The sequence below is a fragment of the Eulemur rufifrons genome, chromosome 12 (genome assembly GCF_041146395.1).
Source record: "Eulemur rufifrons isolate Redbay chromosome 12, OSU_ERuf_1, whole genome shotgun sequence".
In the NCBI taxonomy this organism is placed as follows: Eukaryota; Metazoa; Chordata; class Mammalia; order Primates; family Lemuridae; genus Eulemur; species Eulemur rufifrons.
In genome coordinates this window covers 8,376,325-8,397,064 of record NC_090994.1, presented here as the reverse complement: position 1 = coordinate 8,397,064, position 20,740 = coordinate 8,376,325, and the positions used below count along the sequence as shown (strand labels likewise).

The 20,740-nt window shown below is 45.1% G+C and overlaps 1 protein-coding gene across 1 annotated transcript in view; it reads right to left on the bottom strand.

Annotated features, from left to right (window-relative positions):
• BIN3 (bridging integrator 3) overlaps positions 1-19,988 on the bottom strand; it is a 40,170-nt gene extending 20,182 nt beyond the window's left edge. The window contains exon 1 of the mRNA XM_069485143.1: positions 19,941-19,988. Coding sequence (XP_069341244.1) covers positions 19,941-19,948 — 8 coding nt within the window. The 5' untranslated portion in view covers positions 19,949-19,988. The remainder of the gene's footprint in view (positions 1-19,940) is intronic.
• Between the last annotated feature and the right edge of the window lie 752 nt (positions 19,989-20,740).

Here is a 20,740-nt window from a genome sequence, read left to right as displayed (position 1 = left end):
TCAGACCTAAAGAGCATAGGTTCAAGGGGAAATGAGTCTTCTCCCCAAGCCCCGGGTCACTCTGCCCACGATCAGGGATTGGAGCTGACACATAAAATGGTTTTGGACAGTGAACAATTGTCCTCGAGGACCGTTTTGGAGACGGTGCAAATGAGGTCCTGGTGGCATTGCAAAAACACTGCTCGTGCTCCGTGGGAAGATGCTGCGGTGGAAAAAGCTCTAGACCAGATCTCAGAAAACCTGGTCTCTGCCTCTGACTAGTTTTGTGATTTAAACAAATCACAATCTCTGGAGCCCAGTTTCTTAAACTGTGAAACAGAAGAGTTGGACTACATGGTCCCTTCTGCTCATCTAAAACGGGAATTCTAAACTGAATCTCCATTCCAAGAATATGGGGAGTAGGATGAGAATTCTACGTGGTCTTCAAAATGCTCCTTGGAGTCCAGTACTGCAGACTCGGGACCGAGAGATTAGGAACTTACATTCCATTATTTGTGGTGCCACAGCCTCTCTCTAAATCTTAATTTAGAATCACTGTATTTTTAGAACTGTAAGTTACCATAGAAATTTTTTTTCCAGTTCAACCCTCTCATTTTGTAGATGAGGAAGCAGATCTGGGGAGGTCCAGTGACTCGCCCAGGGTCGTTCTGCCGTTCACAGGAGGACCAGGGACAGTCGGCTCTCCTGGCTGCTGGCCCGGCTTCCTCCCTGCTACTCACAGCTCCACGCTCTCCTCACGTGCGTTTGTTCCATGTACTTGATCGAAATGCCTGGTTTTACAGTACTATGGAGTTAGAAGGGCCCCGTCATTCTTTAAAGGATTGAATATTAAACGGGAGAGCGCCTGTGCTGAACCGGTGCTCTGGCACAAGCGAGAGGTTATATCACTATGCAGACCGAACCGGGTCTCTTTGTATTTCCATCACAGCTCCTGACGATCATATATAACTTTATCATACTATTCGGATGATTTTTCAACTCACCTGCTCAAAAGCCCTCTCTCTTCCTGCTAGAAGAATACCTTTTTTTTTTTTTTTTTTAAATAAGCTTTTTAAGGTTGGATTTATAGAAAAACTGTGAAGGAAGTATGTAATTCCCACGTCCCCCACACTCAGTTTCTCCTTCTGATATTAGCATGGTCCATTTGTCACAATTAACCAATACTGATCTATTCAAGACTATATTCAGATTTCCTTAGATTTCCCTAGTGTCCTCCTTTCAGCTCCCAGATCCCACCCTGGGTACATAACATTTAGCTACTATGTTCCCTTAGGCTCCTCTGGGCTGTGAGGGTTTCTCAAACTTTCCTTGTTTTTGGTGACTTTGACAGTTTTAAGGAGTGCTGGGTAGGCATTTTCTAGAATGCCCCCCAAGTGGGATTTGCCTGATGTTCTTCTCCTGCCTAGACTGGAGTTACGCGTTTTGGGGAGGAAGGTGACAGAGCTGAAGAGCCATCGTCCTCACATCACATCGAAGGTCCGTGAAATCGACATGACTTATCCCTGTTGACGGGGACCCTGATCACAGGCTGGAGCAGTCTGTCCCAGCTCCCTCCACTGTACAGTTGCTACCCATCCCCCCTTTCCATACTGTACTCTATGGGAGACAGCCAACGTGCAGCGCCCTACTTATTACCTTATGTATTCATTTATCAGTATGGATGCACAGATATCCATCTTACATTGTGGGTTATGGTCTAATACTACTTGATTTTGAACTGTTCTAGCCTTGGCCACAGATAGCTCTTTCGGTTGGCTCTGACGTCCTTTTGACATACCCACATGTGTGTGTGTGCTGTCCAGCACTTCCTTACTTTCTGGCACTACGAGGTGCTCCAGGCTTGTCTTGTACATTTCCTGCCCCAGCTCTAGAATCCACGGAGGAATTTAGCATTCAACGAGCCTCTGTGATATGGTCTCAACCTTCCTTTTAATCTTTTTTCTCATTCACCCAATACAACTACCCTGATTCAGCCAAGTGGATGCTAATCCCCCAAATCTAGACTCCTTATAATTTCCTATCCCAAACTGGGACGTTTCTGAATGCCTGTTGTCAGGGCAACTTGGACTACCCGGGGCAGCTGGGCCACACGGCACCCCACCCACGTGGAATGTCCTCTCTCCCCCTGGCCTGAGCAAAGCTGCTCTCCAGTCTAAAACCTCACTTACCTTCTTCTAAAACATCTAGGACTTATTTGGCATTTAAAAATATTTTAGTTAATTACAGTTTATCCCCTTAAAAAGTAAAATATGCTCGTCAGAAAAAATAACTTTTTAAAAAGTTATAAAAGTAAAAACATGCTATCAGAGAAAACTTGAGAAATGCAGAAAAGGAGCAAGAGGGAGGGAGGGAGGAAAAAAACGGAGAAACCCACCCCCCATCCATGTCTCCTATCTAACAGATGACCAGGGTTAATGTTTTGGTGTTGTTAATCATATTTTTAAAATCTGCAGAAAGACAAACAACTGAAGCAAACATGCCAAATGTTAGTAGTGGTTAATTCTGGGTGCTGAGAATATGATTACTGTTTTCTTCTTTGCACTTTCCATATTTTTCTCAAATAAATCAAAAAAACTCCTTGTTGTTGTTTTTTTTCTTGACTACAAAAATAGCACCTGATCAGTGTTGAAAACTTGGAAGACATGGAAAAACACAAAGGGCAAAACATAAACACACACACACACACACAAATCCCAAAGGAAAAAACAAACAATAGTACCCTGAATCACAGTGTGTACATGTGTGTATCTTAATATTTAATAACTTTTAAAAGTAAAGGAAATACGTATCATGAATTCATTTATTCATTTGTTTTTTTAGAGACAGGGTCTTGCTTTTGTCACTCAGGCTAGAGTGCAGTGGCACGACCATAGCTCACTGTAACCTCCAACTCCTGGGCTCAAGCAATCCTCCTGCCTCAGCCTCCTGAGTAGCTGGGACCATAGGCACGCGCACCACTATGACTGGCTGATTATTTTTAATTTTTTGTAGAGACGGAGTCTCACTATGTTGCCCAGGCTGGTCTTGAATTTCTGGCCTCAAGCAATCCTCCTGCCTCAGACTTCCAAAGTGCTGGGATTAAAGGCATGAACCACCACACCTGGCCCCATGAAAGTTTTTACATGCCAATTGTCATTTCTCATCATTCTGACTTTTAAGAGCTACAGAAATAAAACTAGTGGTAGAGGTATACAATGAAAATGTACCACTAGTTTTATTTCTGTAACCCGTATCATTTACTGTTGGTCATTTCAACTGTTTCTATTTTCTTCTGTTAAAAACAAAAAGCCTAATAGCTAAATCTAATAGCTAAATCTTTACCCACACCAAAGATTAGTCACACAGGATCAAGTCTCACAATTGGAATTACTGGGTCAAAGGATATATACACCTTCAAGGCTTTGATACATTTTGCCAAACTGCCCTAGAGACGGATTGAAATAGCTAACGTTCTTTGAAAGATTGGAACAGTTTACACTTCAGCACCCGCCCTTCGGCTTGTATATCAGGATTTTTTCCTGGCTTAGTGTTTGCCTTTCACTTTTATACATTTGTGTTTAATGTACAGAAGCTTCTGTTTAGTATGAGGTCAAATATACCTAATCCATCTTTTCTTTTGTGATTTCTTCTTTTGGCGCCACACTGAGAAAGACCTGCTCTCTCTGTACCGACAACTTACAACTATTCACCTATATTTACTTTATTACTTTTATGACTTCCTTTTATTCATTTAAATTCTAGTTTTATCAAAGTTATACACATGCATAGTTCAATAAGGCAACACGATTTATTAAGTAAAACATTAGTTCCTAGGCCCACTCAATCTCATTTGCCAGAGACAACCACTTTCAAACTCAGCTGTTTTTTGGCATTGACCTTGGCACATCTAAAGAAAAATGTTTCTATTGCTACCTATTGATTGTTAGGTTTTTAGGCACTAGCTATTGACTTTTTACTCTGGAACATGAGGATTTAACTAATAGAACAAAAACACTATCGGTGCTCATCCCTTCTCCATAGATACACTTACAACTCCCCTTCTTCTCAATATAGTTATACTATAACTTGGTTTGGTTAATATTAAGTAAACTATTATGAGAATATTGTGATTTGCTTTCCATCCTGCATCTGGTGGCCAGGAGGTTGTTCAGCCTGTCACAGCTTCAGAAGACTGCAGTTCCAGATGATGTACTGAATCACAACCTCATGACAGTTCCCAAACCAAACCCCCAGCTAAGCCACTTCCAAATTCCCGACCAACAGAAACTGTTTGTTGTTGTTTCAAGCCATTGAGTTGTGGGGTATGCAGCAATACACAGCTAATAACACTGCCTATTTTTCTACTTTCCCTAAAATTGGTAATTGTCACTTTTCTTTCATTTGTTTAACCATCTATGTACTTATCTCTCATTCCATCTGTGGTCTCTACTCTCAATACAGTCATTCATATCACGTGTTCTCTCATTTGCATCTTCTCGAAGCACTCTGCACCGGCGCTGCTGGCCTGCTCCCATCTGGACTGGCTGCCTGCTACCGGGGTGTGCCGCTGTCATCCTCGGCTCTCCCGTCACCATCCTCACTGGGATTCTTTTGACTTCTCTCCCATGATTTCCTCCCGGTCCTCCTCTTTATTGGTTTACTCTTTACTTTGGTAGAAACAAAGCATGTGGGAGATCATTTTTGAGACTCTGCATATACTAAAAACTTTTTATTCTACCCACAGGCTAGTTTGGCTGGGTGTAGAATTATAGGCTGGACATAATTTCATTCAGAATTTTCAAGGCACTTCCCAATATTGCTGTTGTGGTGAAGTCTGAAGCCAGTGATTCCTATTCTTTGTATGTGACCTATTTTTTTTTTAACTTTATAGGATCATATGTTTGTCTCAGTGTTGTAAAACTTCACAATGATGTGCTTTGTGGGTCTATTTTCATCCACAGTGCTGGGTCACAGGGCTGTTCACCTTGGCAATTTATAATCTTTAGTTCTGGGATTTAAAAAACAAAAACAAAAAACTTCGTTGTTGATTTCTTCTCCTCCATTTTCTGTTTCTTTCTTCTGAAATTGGTATAATTTTGATGCTTGACCCTCCTTGGCTGGTCTTTCAATTTCTGTTTTTTCATTCCTACTATCAGACTTTTAATTTCCAAGAGCTCTTTTTAATTTTCAGGATGTCTTTTTTTAGAAAAAGTATCCTGTTTTTATTTTACAGATGCCCTATCTCTGAGGATCTTAATGATAGCTTAAAAAAAGTTCTTCCTTTATAGTCTCAGTTTCCCTCCAAGTTGCTCTTTTTGTTTAGTCTTTAGTTTTCATACTAATGCTTTCCTTGGATGAATGGTAATTCTTGGCTGCCTATTCACATATATGACAGGAAGACAAAAAACGCTGACTATAAGCTCTGAGGCACATGGATCAAGTTTGTCTACTGCGCAGGGTGATTTGGCTACACAGTTTTGTGGAGAACTCCCTGATGTCAGTATCCTTTTATCTTTTCTCCTAGGCAGGTAAATTCCCTAGAGAAGATTCTTCCAATCTCCTGCCTCTGGGCATAAAGCCCCAGCTCAGTGTTCTGGGAGCTCAGCAAGTGGAAGAGATCTAGAGAATGTGTGTGAGCGTGTGTGTGTGTGTGTGTGTGTGTGTTTGTTTGTTTGTGTATGCATGTGCACCTGTGAGTGTTAGGGGGAGAGGAAGCGGAGTGTTTTGGCACCCCATTTGCATACACTCACTTCATCCTGATTTCACCATGGTGGTCCTACCCTCAACTGTGCCTGATGCCTTCTCAGAGGCAGGTCTGGGTTTTATGGGCCTGAAGCTTATACAACTGTGCATGCCCCCTTAAAGAAAAAGAATACAAAATTACAAATATAAAAATAGGCATGAAAGTGAATACTGAGGCAGAGAAAAGAACATAACAAATGACAAGTTTCAAAAGCTGACAAATGACATAAACATCAGAAAATCAAGAATAACCTAATATTTTTATTAATCATCTGCCTAACACACCTCTTTTTTTCCTACATTTTTTGGCTGCATAGTCTTTGATTGCCTCTTCATGTGACACAGAGTTGGTAGCATCATTTTCTTAGAATGAAAAGAAAGATAATTCTGTCTTTCCTCCAGCATGGTTGATTGAAATTTGTTTTCTACTACTGACAGTTTAGAAAAGCCTTTGTTCAGTTTATTGGTAATATATAAGTATAAATTTTATAAGACTTAGGAAAATTTCATGTTTCTTCCACAAATAAACTGTAAGGTTTCAGGGCACATTTCAAGATTTCTTGTACAGTGACTAATTTTAAATGCTCTTTGAATTAATGGCAGCAACCAGTTTGTCATTAATGTCCTTGTAGGAGGGCATATCATAAGTTCTGTTATTTTCATTAGGTCTTTCATGTTAAATTTACCAGAAATCTCAATGTTTTATCAATGTGTTTATATGATTTGCTCCTCCTCTTCATTAACTGGATTACCAAACAATCATGACTCCTATTTAAAACTGTTCTCATTCTCTTACTGGATCACTAGCTTTGGTACAATCTGAAACATTCTGTTATACCTTGCTTGATTTCAGAATGATTTCCACCAATTTAATTGCTCACCTTTAACACTTTTGTGTTCCATTATTTATCCAATTTTCCCCTTAGTTTTTAGCTAAATTTAAAGATGACCAAAAAGGTACCCTTCACATATTTCCAACTCGGGCGTCTTGTTTCGTTAAAAAATTTCCAAAAATGTCTTCACAGATTTCAGTTAAAACAGTATACTCCCAACTCAACCCCCTAGTCCCATCCCAAAAAAGGGCTAGGCTACCCCCAAAAGGTGCCTGATAAGACGGGTAGTATGAAGAAGAAAGAGGAGGAAAGGAAGACAAGAGGTTTTCCTAACTAATTGCAGTATAAATACTTTGTTCTCAGTTTACAAAACACAGGCCCATATCATGGCTACAGCTCGCTCCTTCCAGGGCCTTGAACAAGGTCCATGCAAGTCGGGGGCTCTAAAGCTGAAGCTTTATTAGTTCCATGCAGTGAATCCACCTTTGTGTCCCCCAGTACAGAACCCTTTGGAGGGGGAAACGGGTGGGGGAGGGACAGTCTCCCAGTGAAATGGAGTTGGGGAGATGTTGGGGCTCTAGACTTACTCATAAAGAGCTTTCAACCAATCCTGATCTCAGCCCCCGACTTCTAGAGGGGCTTCTAGAGGTACTTTGTACCGACGACTTTGAGAATTCCGTGACATGAGGTGGGATGGCTCTTGATTTTCCCAAATGCCAGTTTAGAATTTGGCTTTCTTGGAACTACTAAGTCAGTAACCTCACGTAACTGCACTCCAATTCCCAAATTTTATGGGTGATGTCTCTTCTACTTTCCCTGACCTTGTGGATTTATGTCTTTAAAAAAAAAATCATTTTATTATGTTTTTTTGTGGGATTTGTGAGTGAGATAAATTAGATGTATTCAATTTGCCATCTTTACTCAGAATCTGGCTTGATTTGAAATAACAGCTTGATTGAGAGATAATTCACATACCACAACATTCACCCTTTTAATGTACAATGTACTTTAAAAATGTACAAATTTGGAGTTTTTAGCATATTCTTAGAATTGAGCAAAAATGACTATTTCAGATTTTCATCACACCAAAAAGTAACCACATACTATCAGCAAGTAACTCCTTTCCTTCCAACCCCTGGCAACCATTACTCTACCTTGTCTCTATGGATTTGCCTTTTCTGGACATTCTGCATGAATGGAATTATATACTATGTGGCCTTTTGTGTTGGCTTCTTTCATTTATCAAAATATTTTCAAAGGTCATCCATATTGTAGCATATATCAGTACTCCATTTTTTTTAAGTCACTGAATACTATTCCAGTATATGGATATACCACATTTTGTCTATCCACTCATCGGCTTATGAACAATTCGGATTGTTTCCCCTTTTTCGTTATTAATTAATGCTGCTATGAACATCTACATGCAAGATTTTGCATGGACATGTTTTTGTTTCTCTTGGGTATACATTTAGGAGCAAAAATACTAGATCATATGGTCATTCTCTGTTTAACCTTCCAAGGATCTGCCAGACCAGACTGTTTTCCAAAGCGGCTGCACCATTTTACATTCCCACTAGCAGTGTATGAGGGTTTCAATTTCTCTATATCCTTGCCAATAGTTATTATTGTCCATCTTTTTGATTTTAGCCATCCTAGTGGGTATGAGGTAGTATTTCACTGTGGCTTTGATTTGCACCTAATGACTAACGATGGTGAGCATCTTTTCATATATTTTTTGGTCATTTTGTATGCCTTTGGAGAAACATCTACTCAAATCCTTCGCTCATTCTAAAATCGGGCTGTCTTTTTTATTGTTGAGTTGTAAGAGTTCTTTGTATATTCTGATCAGATAAATATTTTCTCTCATCCATGGTTGGTTTTTCACTTTCTTAATGGTGTCCTTTGAAGCTCAAAAGGTTTACATTTTGATGAAGTCCAATTTACCTAGTTTTTCCTTTGTTGCTCATGCTTTTGGTGTCATATCTGAGACTCCTTTGGTTATTTTCATTTTTTATTATTCAAGATAAATTATTCAAAATCATCTGTGTGCCTTCCCCCCGCCAAGAAAAATCATAAGGATATTACTGGAAATGAATTATATTTATAGATTAAGTTTTTGAAGAACCTACATCTTTCTAAGTATTAGGTTTGCTCATTCAGATCCATAATATTTCTTTCCTTTCATTCGATTCTTATTATGTCCCTTGGTCTGAAGAGTTTTTTTCACTTAGGTCCTCTACATTTATTTCATAAATATTAAGATCCCAAAGTAACACTTACATGTGAAATTTTTAGCCCTACATGTGTCTTAGGTGTGTGCATTTCGTGGAATTTTTAGCCCTGTATGTATATGTACTAGGTGCATTTCATGGAATTTGATATTTTTGGTTATGCTGTAAATGGGACTCTTTTCTTCATTTTATCTTCCTGGTATTAGTACATTTTCCCTGAAACCAGACACCACACCTACATATTTAACCTATACAGCCCAAGAAATTCAAGCAGGAACAAAAGAAACTAATTAGGTTTTCTAGGTAGACAGTCTTATTTGAAAATGATAAAATTTCCCTTTTCTTTCCTAATATTTATACCTATTTCTTGTCTTGTGTTACTGTATTAGTTAGAAATTATAGGGAAAAAATGTTCTGACTTTGGTACGTATGCTTTGAGTCTGATCTTTCACTCTTAAATATGAAGGGAGCAAGCTCCTGATTTCAGGAGCCAGGAAGCCTCCTAAGAGTAAGAAAATACCTTTCTGCTCCTAGTTTACTAAAAGATACAAAGGATTAGATTTTTGAATTCTACTAATGATTTTTCAGCATGCATAGATGACCAGTGTGTTCTCCTACGGCGTATTACTGTGACGAGTGGTGCAACTACATTTCCTAACACTGAGCTGTCCTTTCATTACCAAAGTAAACTCTGCTTGGTAAAGGGTACAGGTTAATTAACTTTGATGTGTGTGCGCCTTGCTTTCAGATTATGACACATAGCACCTCAAGGGCAGTGACTGGATGCCATGCTTCTTTGCAACTCCTGCAAGCACTGTACTAGGCACAGTGCTATTTTCAACTTTCATTGAATGAATATTCAGCAAATATTTATTAAGGGCCACCCCTGTTCCAAGCACCATGCTACATGCTAGGGATATCAGGATGAATGAGACAGACTCATTCTATGATCTCATGGAGCTTATAGTCTAGTTTTACGCACCTATTAATAGTAAGCACTGGATGAATGAGTAAAATAAGTGCGCTGCCCCAAGGGCCCTGTAAAATACTACACTATAATTTAAGCTTCCTGAAGAAAGCTACTCTTAGATAAGGCTCTATGAAGAACAAAGCAAGGTAGTATCATTGTCTTTGGGCTCCCAAATCCTTGTTTGACCCAAACAGAACCTAAAAAGGGTATCACCAGGCAGCTGGGGTCTAGGGACGGTACATCCAGCAGAGACAAAGAAAATGGAGTGGGCCTTTGGCCTCAGAAGTAAAGCCTGGTGAAGTTATCAGAGCACGGGTCAGGGGAAAAGGAGAGGGGTCTCCTGGGTTTACTCCGAGGCTGCCAGATGGCAGATGTGATCCTGCTCTGCCAGAGAAACAGGCAGAAAGTGGGGCAGGTGCCTCGATGGAAGGATGCGATTGTCTCCGCCACCAAAACAGGGCATTCTTGCAGGAAGAGGTGGCCGGTGGCCGGGAGGGGAAAGCACAGCACCACTGCACTCGGGCAGGCTCTCCGGCCTCTTCTTCCTTGGATGCTGGTTTCAGCCCCTGTGTTTGGCCCGGGGGCATGCAGGACCTCCTCAGGAGAAACTGCTGCTTTAGGGAGCACGGGGCAAGAGTGTCAGCATCGCAGCCTCTCTGAGAGCAGCCCTGGGCCTGCAGTCCCCCAGGGCAGGAGCCTCACTGAGCTTCAGGACCTTCCCCCTGGCCTCAGCCTCTCCCCTTGGCATCGGGGGTCGGCAGAGGTCCAAAGAGGAGACGGGGCCTGCTCCCCAGAGAAGCTCTATGCTCTGGAAGAAATCAAGAGGGCTCTGAGCTATCTGCCTCTACGGTAGGAGTCCCAGCTTGGTTCTGCTTGCCATTCCACAAATATGAGCAGCAGAGGGCAGGAGAAGGGATATTTTGGTCTCGGCAACAAATGGAGAAAACATTTCTCTCTCAACCCTCCCCTTCTCTAACCCCCAACGTGCCCCACCTCAAAGAAGAAAAAAAGTTCTGTGTACACGGAGGGAAAGGGGGGAAAAAGATTCTATTTTCTTTCACAATAAAGAAAAGTCAACAGGATGTTCTCCAAAGCTACAAATATACTTTTTCGAACAGTAAATATCTCTATTAGCAGCATGATGCCAGTTGGCTAATTCTGTCTGTCTCAGTAAAACCTTTCCAAAAAAACTCCTGCTCTTGTGTAATGTCTATTTACAAAAACAGCTCTTTTGCATTTTCAGTTTGCTAGGTTTCTCAATCTTTTGTTTCCTCACCCCCTCTATTGCAGAGGCAGAGATAAGAGGCAGGCCCAGATGGCAGTTGGGTGGGGATCCCCGGTCACCCCACTCGGTCCCTGCCTTGTTTGGAGAGTGCTCCACGTCCATGACAAAGAAGAGTGGAAAGAGGCTGAACGTGCTTCCTTGGTCTTCCCCTTGGCCTCCAGTACTTGTTTCCACTGAGTGTGAGCGAGCCTAGGCCCGGCTGGGGGTGGAAAGAACCCTGAAATGATTCAGTCCACCCCGCCCCATATCTTTCTGATACCTCGAGCTGGGCCAGAGATCCACAGCTTTGGGGGAGGGAGGGAGGTGAGAATGAAGGAGGGCTGAGCAAAGAGTAGGCGGCAGTTGATAGTGGCTGAAATCCTGGCTCCCCGGGGAGTGGTCTGGGCCTGAGTCACTGTCTCGGCAAGAGCAGGAAGGTGGGCGAAAGGCAGCAGCTTCTGCAGGCTGAAGGACAAGCCCTCCTCCCCCCATCCTTCTGTTACTCTATCCTTGGGTTGCCGCCTGCTCTGGTCTGAGGCTACCGCCACCTTAACAATCGGGGCGAAAACACAGGGCCAGGGCTGGGGCAGGGCTTACGGAGAGTCATCTGGCTCCGGCCAACAGCTGCCTGTTGGATGCCACCCTCCCCGTCTGACAGGCCAGCTGGCCACAGCGCCAAAGGGCCAAGGGAAGTTCAGCCTGAGCAAGGATGTGCGCGACCCCATCAGAGCGGGACACGGCCTGAGCTGGAGGAACGCATCCGTCTCCAGCGCCTACGACCGCAGCCCTCAACCCCACCTCGGTCCTTCCCTAAACTATCTGGATCGGAAACCAGAGCACACAGCATACAACCCTGCCTCGCCACACCGAGGAGGTATGCGTGTGTTTAAAAATAAAAGGCATGACTCTGACTCGCTGGATCTGTTACTTGGCCATGAACAATCCTCCAGCTCAGCTGTGAGCCCTCCTTCCCCACCACTCCCAGGCTGACCTCTGCAAAGCAGACAGAATGAATCACACGTCAGGTCACACGAGAGCCGGGAGCTCACCTCATTAAAGCAGCCACTTATTGAGCATCTACTACTGCCAGATTCCGTGTAGGTGCTTCTGATACAACTGTTGATGTACAGTGGGCCCCTCCTGTACTCCGCAGGGGACAGTGCCCTGGGTAAGCGGTGGACCCTGCAACCAGACCGCTGGGGTTCAAATCCTGGCCCTGCCGATGACCGGCTGTGAGACTCTGACCTAAGCTGCCCGAGCCTCAGTCTCCATCATAAAACAGGGCAATAATCGACTCTTCCTGGTAGGGTCTCTGAAGGCTAATGAGTTTAAGGCTTAAAACAGCCCTGACCGCCAGTAAGTCATCTGTACGGACCTGCTGAGAAGGGGGTGGGGGTGGTGTTTTGATGACGATGACCCAACTGAAGCCCGGGAGGGGTGATCTGCATAGTTACCCCCAAAATGGTTAGGAAGCCTGGAAATTATTTTTTCTGTTTTAGGGGCAAGCAGCTGTCCCATATCATAACGTGCCACACCCAGGCGCAAGCTCCATGTCTGCCTAAAATTGAGTGGTGACTCCCTCCTGAACAGTGAAAGGATTTGTGACAGAAGCTTGGACCCTGGTGGACGCCGAACGGTCAAGAGAGGAAGACAGGCAATTCGAGGCAGTTTGGATTTTTTTGAAGCTCTTTAAGAAACTTATACTTTTGATAGACAAGTTATCATCTACTCTCATTCTAATCTGTAAGACGAGAGGGTAGAAAATGGCTTTCCCTACCTCATAAGAGGGAAACATGAGGCATTCTGAGGTGAAAGGCTTGTCCTGCTTATGCCACAAGCCAGAGAGAAACCTCCAGTGGCCTCTGAGATGCATCAGACCTGCGTTAACTAGAGGTACTATCCCTAACTTCGCTTTTGCCTGCCTCTTACCAACCAGGAATTATAATGAGCTCTCACGCTACCTTTCCCCTTCTCTGCTGAAAGTCTGGCCCCTGCAAAGCAGAGGGTAGAAGGAGGAGGGTGGATAATGGAAGGAGACTTCTAGGTCCTCTCCCTGGATCATCCCCTCCTACTCCCGGGACACAAGAAGCAAGTATTCTCTGGCTACGGACAGTGAGGTCTGCCCCAGAGATGATAAAAAAAAAAAAAATGAAATGTTGTAAACATGCCCAAAATTATAGAGAATATATTATAAATACTCATGTACCCACCACCTAGCTTTGTCAAATTCTAACATTAAGCCACGCTCTCTTAAAAATTTATTTTTTGTAGATATGGGATCTTGCTGTGTTGCCCAGGTTGGTCTCAAACTTCTAGCCTCAAGTGAACCTCCAACCTCGGCCTCCCAAACTGCTGGGGTTGCAGGCTAGATCTTATTCTTTATGCAACTCAACAGTATAGATACGGCTAAGGCTCCCTGGCTATCACACCCTGCTTCCATTTCCTTCTCTCCTTCCTTGTTAGGCTAGAGTAACCACTATCCTGAATTCAGGATTTATTATTCCCATACTTTTACAACATAAGTTGAAATCCACAATCAAACTGGAGTGCTGCATTACAGGTCTAAACTTTGTATAAATGATGCAATGTCGAATGTATCAATCTGAAGCCAGCTTTTAATGTTCAGCATTACATTTCTGAGATTTGTCCCTGTTATTATTACACATAGCTCTACGTCACTCCTTTTAACTGCTATGTAATATCATGTAAAGATAGCGCAGTGTAGGTCCCCATTCTCCAGCCGCCGGGCATCCACACACGATGGCGCAGCGAACATTCCGGGTGCGTCTCCCGCTGCACAGGTATGGAGTTTCCCTGTGGCAGAGGGGAGCTGCAGCTCAGCTCCAATTGCAAAATCTCTAGTTTACACCCCCGCCACTGTACGCGAGTTCCCATTGCTCCCCACCCTCAGATACTTGGCACTGTCAGACTTTAAAATTTTTGCCAGCCTGATGGCTACGAAATGGCATCTCATTGTCAGTTTAACCTGCTCTTCCCTGATGACGAATAAGACTGAACCTCTTTGCATAGGCTTTTGTCCACTTGGGTTTTCTTTTTTGGAAAGTGATCAACAGTTTTCAAATCTATGGAATAAGTTCTTAACAAAGGACTCGGCCAGTGTTCTTCATAGCTGCCCTTTCTGCATTTCTTCTTAGAATGCAGCAAAATGACCAAATAAACAACCCTGTCTTTAGCTGGCTGGAGTCAAAGGTGTTAGCTTCTAGCCAATATTTGTAATGATATTCCTAGATAGGTGATTTTCAAATTGAGGTCCATGCAGAATACCTATCACTCACAGATCATTTCAACTGCCTCACATGATTCCATCGTATACATATATCAAAATTAGTCATGAAATTAACTGAGGTATCAGAGTTCATTGCACACATACTGTGTGAAACTTTTATTTCAAGTATAAGAAAGTGCATGTGCTTGAGTTGTGATGTCAAGGGTATTTCTAACTGCAAGTTGTGGTCAAAAAATTTTGGAAGCTATCATCTAAGTTAGCTTCCCTGGCTCTATTCTTTCTCTTTTCTGGGCTATTCTGCAGGCCATTGCTGAAATAATCTGACTAAATCACTGCTTTTGCTGTGCTCAAAAGCCTTCAATCTTCAAAAGCCTTCAATCTTCAAAAGCCTAGGCTCAATTTCAAGTCCCCAGCGTGGCTGAAAGCACCATGCAAGGCGGCCCCAGGCGGGACTGCCAACTCTCACCAACGAAGCCTCTGCCCAAACCACTATGTACTACACCAACCCAGCCTCCTGACGGTCCACAGCGAATGCTCTTGGGTTGAGGTTCAGTTAAAATTACATCTCCTACTTGAAGTCTTTCTTGATGACACCACGCTGACGTTTAGTGACTGGCTGTCCTTCCTTTGAATCCCTAGCACTTTCCACACACTGGCTGAAGACAGAGATCGACTCTTCCAGCCTTCTAAATGTCCCTGAACACTGAGCACAGAGTTCAGCACATTATAAATGTTTAATAAGCATTAAATCAACAAACTGAGTGCCATGTATGTGCATCACACTATACTGGGCACTATTTGATGGTTTAGCCATCAAAAGAATGGGTTTGGGAAAACGACTCTAACAGCTTCACTGCCAACTCTAAAGACAACCTCAACAGATTTCCCCGAAGAGTTTCCTAACACGTAAGAAAACACTCTTGACTAAGTCGCCGTGAGACTCAAGATACTTGACTCTTCCAAGTGCTCCAAGACCTGGATGGAGTCCCTTTCCCTCTCATTACCAACACCTGAAATAAGAGTGCCATGTTTGTGCCCAAAGCAAGGTCATGTACAGAACCTTACAGCCTCCTTACAGGGTCCTGTGTTCTAGGCACTGCCATGCTCTCTAGCGAGCAGGAAAAGCTTGGGAAGAGCATGGCCTGTCCAAGGTCACAGGGCACATGAGTGGTGTAGCTGTCTCACGGAGGGGGCCCAAAGTAGGAAGCAGCTGAGATGGTGACAGAACACCTAGAGGTCTGCAGGGCACAAGGACGTCCTCTGTCACTCGTGTGTGAAAACCGACAACTCCCTGTGAAGCACTGCCAACCTGTGGGTGCCAACACACCCTAGCCAAGTCCAGTCAGCTTGGGAGTGGTCTCCTACCTTTGCAGTACTCCTGGTCAAGATGACAGAATACTCAGCAGACGCAAGTTTTAGTTCCAGTTCTGCCAGGCACTCGCTGAGTGAACTCCAGTGAGGTGCCAAGGGGGACCTGCACCGCAGACTTCAAAGGGCGGATGTGAGGATGAAATCAGACAGCGGATGGCAAAGCTAGAAGCACTACACGCATGTGAGGGCAGTGGCAATCTAGAGAGAAGAGAGACTCCACCGAGAACATGTTTGAACCCAACAGATGGTTCTGTCAGACCCAGAAGTTTGCCGTTCTCCCTTTATATTCCATTCGTCACATTTAACAATGACCTATCAGATACCCACCATGCTCATGGCAGCAGCGTGCACAGAGATGGAGGAGTTGTAGCTCCTGTTCTCATGGCGTTGATGCGGGAGGGAGGTGCACGACTGCGACACCTGGAAGAATGCGGAGGTGCCACAGGAGAAGCACAACGGAAGTACCACGTGAACCCACCAAAGCAGTTTGTTGGGGTGGGGGGAAAGAGAAGGGCAGGGAGCCGGCCTGACCTGGAAGGCACCTCTGTCCGTCCATTTAACAACAGCACTTCTAGGGGCTCTTCATTTCACGAAGTGGTTTATAGGTTTTGCACGTTTTTAGCCTTAAAATTTTTTCTGAGCTCAGGCAAGTCGGTAAATGAGAAAATAGTCCTCATTCATACATTTAATAAACATTTCCTGACTGCCAGGAACAGGGTGAGGAAACAGCAATGACCAAGAGACAGTCCCCATGCTTGCCCACAGATAAGTAACAACCCAGAGACAAGTAAACCAACCAGCCGAGCGCAGACGCTCATGAAGGTCAGAGGAGGGGACCCGATGCAGCCTGGCAGGGGGTGGTTCAGGGAAGACCCTCAGAGCAGATGAAGCATGGCCCGACTCTTGAAGGATGAGTGGATGCTGGCTGGTGGGCAGGGGTGTGAATGAAGGAGAAGCATTTCAGGCAGAGGGGACAGTTTACACAAAAGAGAAGGGACAACTCGGAGAATTGCACGCACAGTAGCAGAGAGGAACAGCTAGATCCAGGAGGGCCATATAAGCCACGGTCCAGAGTCAGGCCTCTATCCTGAAGATGATGGTGAGGGCATGCAGGGTGAGAACAGAAAAGGAAAAAAAGAAAGAATTGATCCTAAGGAATACCAATATTTAAGGGGCAGACAGAGGTAGAAGAGCCCAGAAAAGTCAGAAAGGGTTCACATCCACAGATAGTCTCCATTCTTTTCACAGCAGACTTGGGTGGCAGAGTGCCAGCTGGGGTTCCCCATCCTGCGTTACAGATGGAGAAAAGAAGACAGAGAAATGTTAAATGCTTGGCCAGGCCACACTGTGAGTGAACGGACCAGAACCTGAATGCAGCACTCTAACACCTAGTCGAGCTTATCTGCCCTGCCTCGGCTTTCCTTGCTTCTCAGCACAACTACTGGAGCCCTTGGCATAGGAGGATTGCCTCCAGCACTCCTTATTCCTCATCATTTAAGCCCAAGATGATCCAGGTGTGTGGTTCCAGGGGAGGCCACAACTCCTGGACATAGCTAAGCTAGGTTCAGGTCACTATTCTTAATTCCACTTAATTCCCTCTCCACTCCATAATTAAGACACACACATATAGGAAGGGCAGGGGGAGAGGAAGGGAAAGAGAGGGAGGAGGAAACAGAAGCATTTGGCTTGGAGCCAAGAAGTGAATCCACCATCTGAGCTGTGATTACCAAACGCCTTCTTCCTAGTAGGACAGACCACCAGGCCACCTCACCGAAAGGCAGATGTGTGGCTGGGTGGCTGGGTAGATGGTGCAGGAAGACAGGTACCCACTAAATAAACACGGGGTGGGTGGGTTGCCTGCAGAGAGGAAGCAGAGAACAAAGGCCTCTCACTCTTCATGCAAAGTCCACAGTGTGCAAAGGGCATCAATGTTGGACATTTCTCACTGTGACATTTTGAAAGCCCAGCCTAGCCCAGAACAATGGTTACCCTCTGGGGACCATGGGCCCCTAGGCCTTATTTAATGATGGCTGGCGAAGCCCATGTACTTGGTGAACTTGACCTTGGGCATCAGCCTCCCATGGTGGCTCTACGTCACTCTGGTTTCTTCCTCTGCTGAGAATTCCAGTATCATATGAATGGATGAATTCATTCTGGGAGCAGGAAAACCGCTCTGTGAGTGAATCAGAAAGACCCAACCCTGGTCCCCTTGCCAGCCATTGAGCTGGGAACTGAGTGTGATTGTGTGCCCAGGCGCCGGTGCCATTCCCCTCTCAGGGGGAGAGGGTCAGGGTCCACGCAAGAAATGACGTAGAAACCAAGGAGGAAGAGAAAGGAATCTCAGCTTTGAGGGACAAAGCCACCCTTTTGGTTGTGACTCACAGTCCAAGGAGGTACCAAGATGTGCCATGTACTGGTAAATTAGTTCTACTAGATTAAAATCTCAGCTCCTGCTAGACTGTTAGTCAATTTCAATTCTCTCCACCTGTCAGTTGTTAACTTCAATTCTCTCCAACCTGATAGACTTTAGGAAACAGGCTACTAGTTTTTCAGGAACTTTCTGCAAGACAGGTGGAAACAACTTGCCTCAGATCACCCAGAGAATCATTTGCCATTAGCGGTCTCTCCTCTTCTCCCAATTTGTGAAGACTGATTCAGTAAATGCCAATCTAAGCAACATAAAGCACCTGTACTTTCTGCCTGTTACTTCAAAAAATTAGGCAAGAGAACTCTGAAGATTCAAGACGCAGCAGGCAAGAGGATATCTACATCACAAAGTTGGGGGGCCCAGGCTGCCGCTTAAAAAAACTAATTCCTCCAGGAAAGTGAATTAAAGAATCGCTACTTTGCCCATCTCTAATTCGGTTCTAACAAGACAGGGAAGTTAGCTTTTTAACGCTCCAGTTCCCTGTTGGCTTCCTGGGGCAAAAGGTGGAGGCACGAAGAGCAGCTCCTGCTGGAGCTTATTAGGGCATCGCTTCGGGCTTCCCTGCACGTGCTGGCCCGGACTGGCTGACACCTGTCCATCAATCTCAGCCTAAGCAGCAGGTGGGGGAGGGGACAGAAATCGTTTAAAGTTTACATTAGAGAGCTATCTTTGACACTGACTGACATCAGCTGCTTGTGGCCAGAGCTTAGTCTGTACTGATGGCCAAACGTTAGCCTGCAAAAGACTTCCTGAAGGATATTCTGCTCTCTTCATTTATTCATAACTGGTTATTGTGCACTTTGCATAAACAAAGAGGCTAGACTCCCAGGACATAGTGGCACAAATGTTCTCTATGCCAATGGAACTTGGATTCTAAAACGGTTGATTTATCTTGTACCTCTCTGGAGGTCAATTTATTCATACAAGTACATTATAGTTCACCCCCCGGAGGTCAGGTGTCGTGGCTGTACAGGTCCTTGGGCCTGAAGGTAAGCTAAGGTCCTTGATACGGGCATCCTCTAATGAAGCCCTAGGAAGGCAGGCAAACCATGGTTCTCTCCCGTGAACATAAACAGTCCAGAGCAACGAAGAGGGATTGCCTTTTGGGCAAACTGAGTCTTACAAAATAAATCAACCATTAAACATTATGAAGTGTCTACTACACGCCAAGTATCACACAGTTCTGCAGCAACTGGAGTGGTGTGATTCCAACGCTACTCGAAGATTCTCTGGCTTTTTTTTCTCATGGCGTGATAGCTCCCAGAATCTTTAAGCTTAACCATGTCTATTTAGAGGGAAGGCAGTGGGTACTGGCCCTGGAAATGATTAAAACTAGTCCAGTCCCATCCTGCCAGGGTGAATGTGGGGTGTCATTCTGGCCCCTTCCAAAAGAGAAGCAAGTTTTGTCTTTCGAAGACTGTTAAGGGGCGCAATGGGTAGTCGCCTGAAAGCGAGTGGGATCAGGGAACTGGACCCAGACGGCCAGAGTGAGGGCCACGGCTCTCGGGCGGACGGGCGCGGAGGAGAGATGCCCCCAGGGAAGAAAGAACACACCGGCCCCACTTCAATGGATATTTAAAAAAGGAGGGAACAAGAAGTCCCTCACTTCAAAGAGCCGGGAGGAAACGGGTCCGACAAAACAGGAGTCAGACGCAGGGTCCCACGCTAGGAGGGTCCCCCGGCCCTTCTGCCAGGGAGTCCTGCTGAGAGATGGCGACTCCGGGAAAGCCCCGGAGGAACGACCCCAGGGCAGGGGCCGTCGGGCCCTGCTCTGGGGCAGAGGGGTCGTGCAGGAAGGGCGAGCACCGACGCAGGGGCGGGCGCAGCGCGGGGCCAGGGCTCCAGCGGCTTCCCCGCCCGGGCCTCACTCACCAGCTCATGGTCCCAAACCTGGGCCTGCCGCCGGGGTCCTCAGCTGCAACTCGGTCCTCTGGGATCACTTCCGGATTCAGCTAGTCTCCAGGAAGTGACGTAGAGCACGCCCCCGCTGCCCGGAAGAGGCGGCTGGAAAGGCGGAGCCCGGCGCGTTAACCCTTTTGCTGCCGCGTACTCGCCGCGGAGTCTCCCTTGCAGGCGACCCTCTGGCTCTGGCCTAGGGCGGAGGCAGGAGGGCCTCTGGGGGCTTTTTTCCTGCTTTCAACGCTGACTACACAGGACCATTAACTGGCTTATTGCCTCCATCTTTCTGTCTGTAAAGTGGTTTCTAATCCAGAGACAGCAACCGCAATTGTCTATGGAGAAAGAGCCCCTGGGGACAGGGCGTGAGGAAGACTTGGAGTCTCCATATGCTGTTTCTCATCTTTTAAATTTTGTAACCTGCACATGCATGACCTGTAACAAACAAACAAACAAATGGAACTTTCCCCTCCTTCAAGATGGCACAGGGCTCTGAATATCAATAGAATAGGTGCTTTTCGGGGGGAATGTTCTGTGGATTTACTCACCAACAGCGGACGCAGAGTAAGGGTGGCTCCCTGCCTTCCCGCCCGTCCCTCTGTGGTGTACTCTACAGATCCCAAATGGTGTGAATGATCCCATTCTTTCTATTCCTTCACTTAACAAATATTAGTTGCATTCCTATCATGCACCAGGTGCTGTGCAAACCTCGAGGATATGACCCATACGACCGTGCAAAAGAAGCATCCATCCTGCCCTTATTTCCTCCCTGGGCT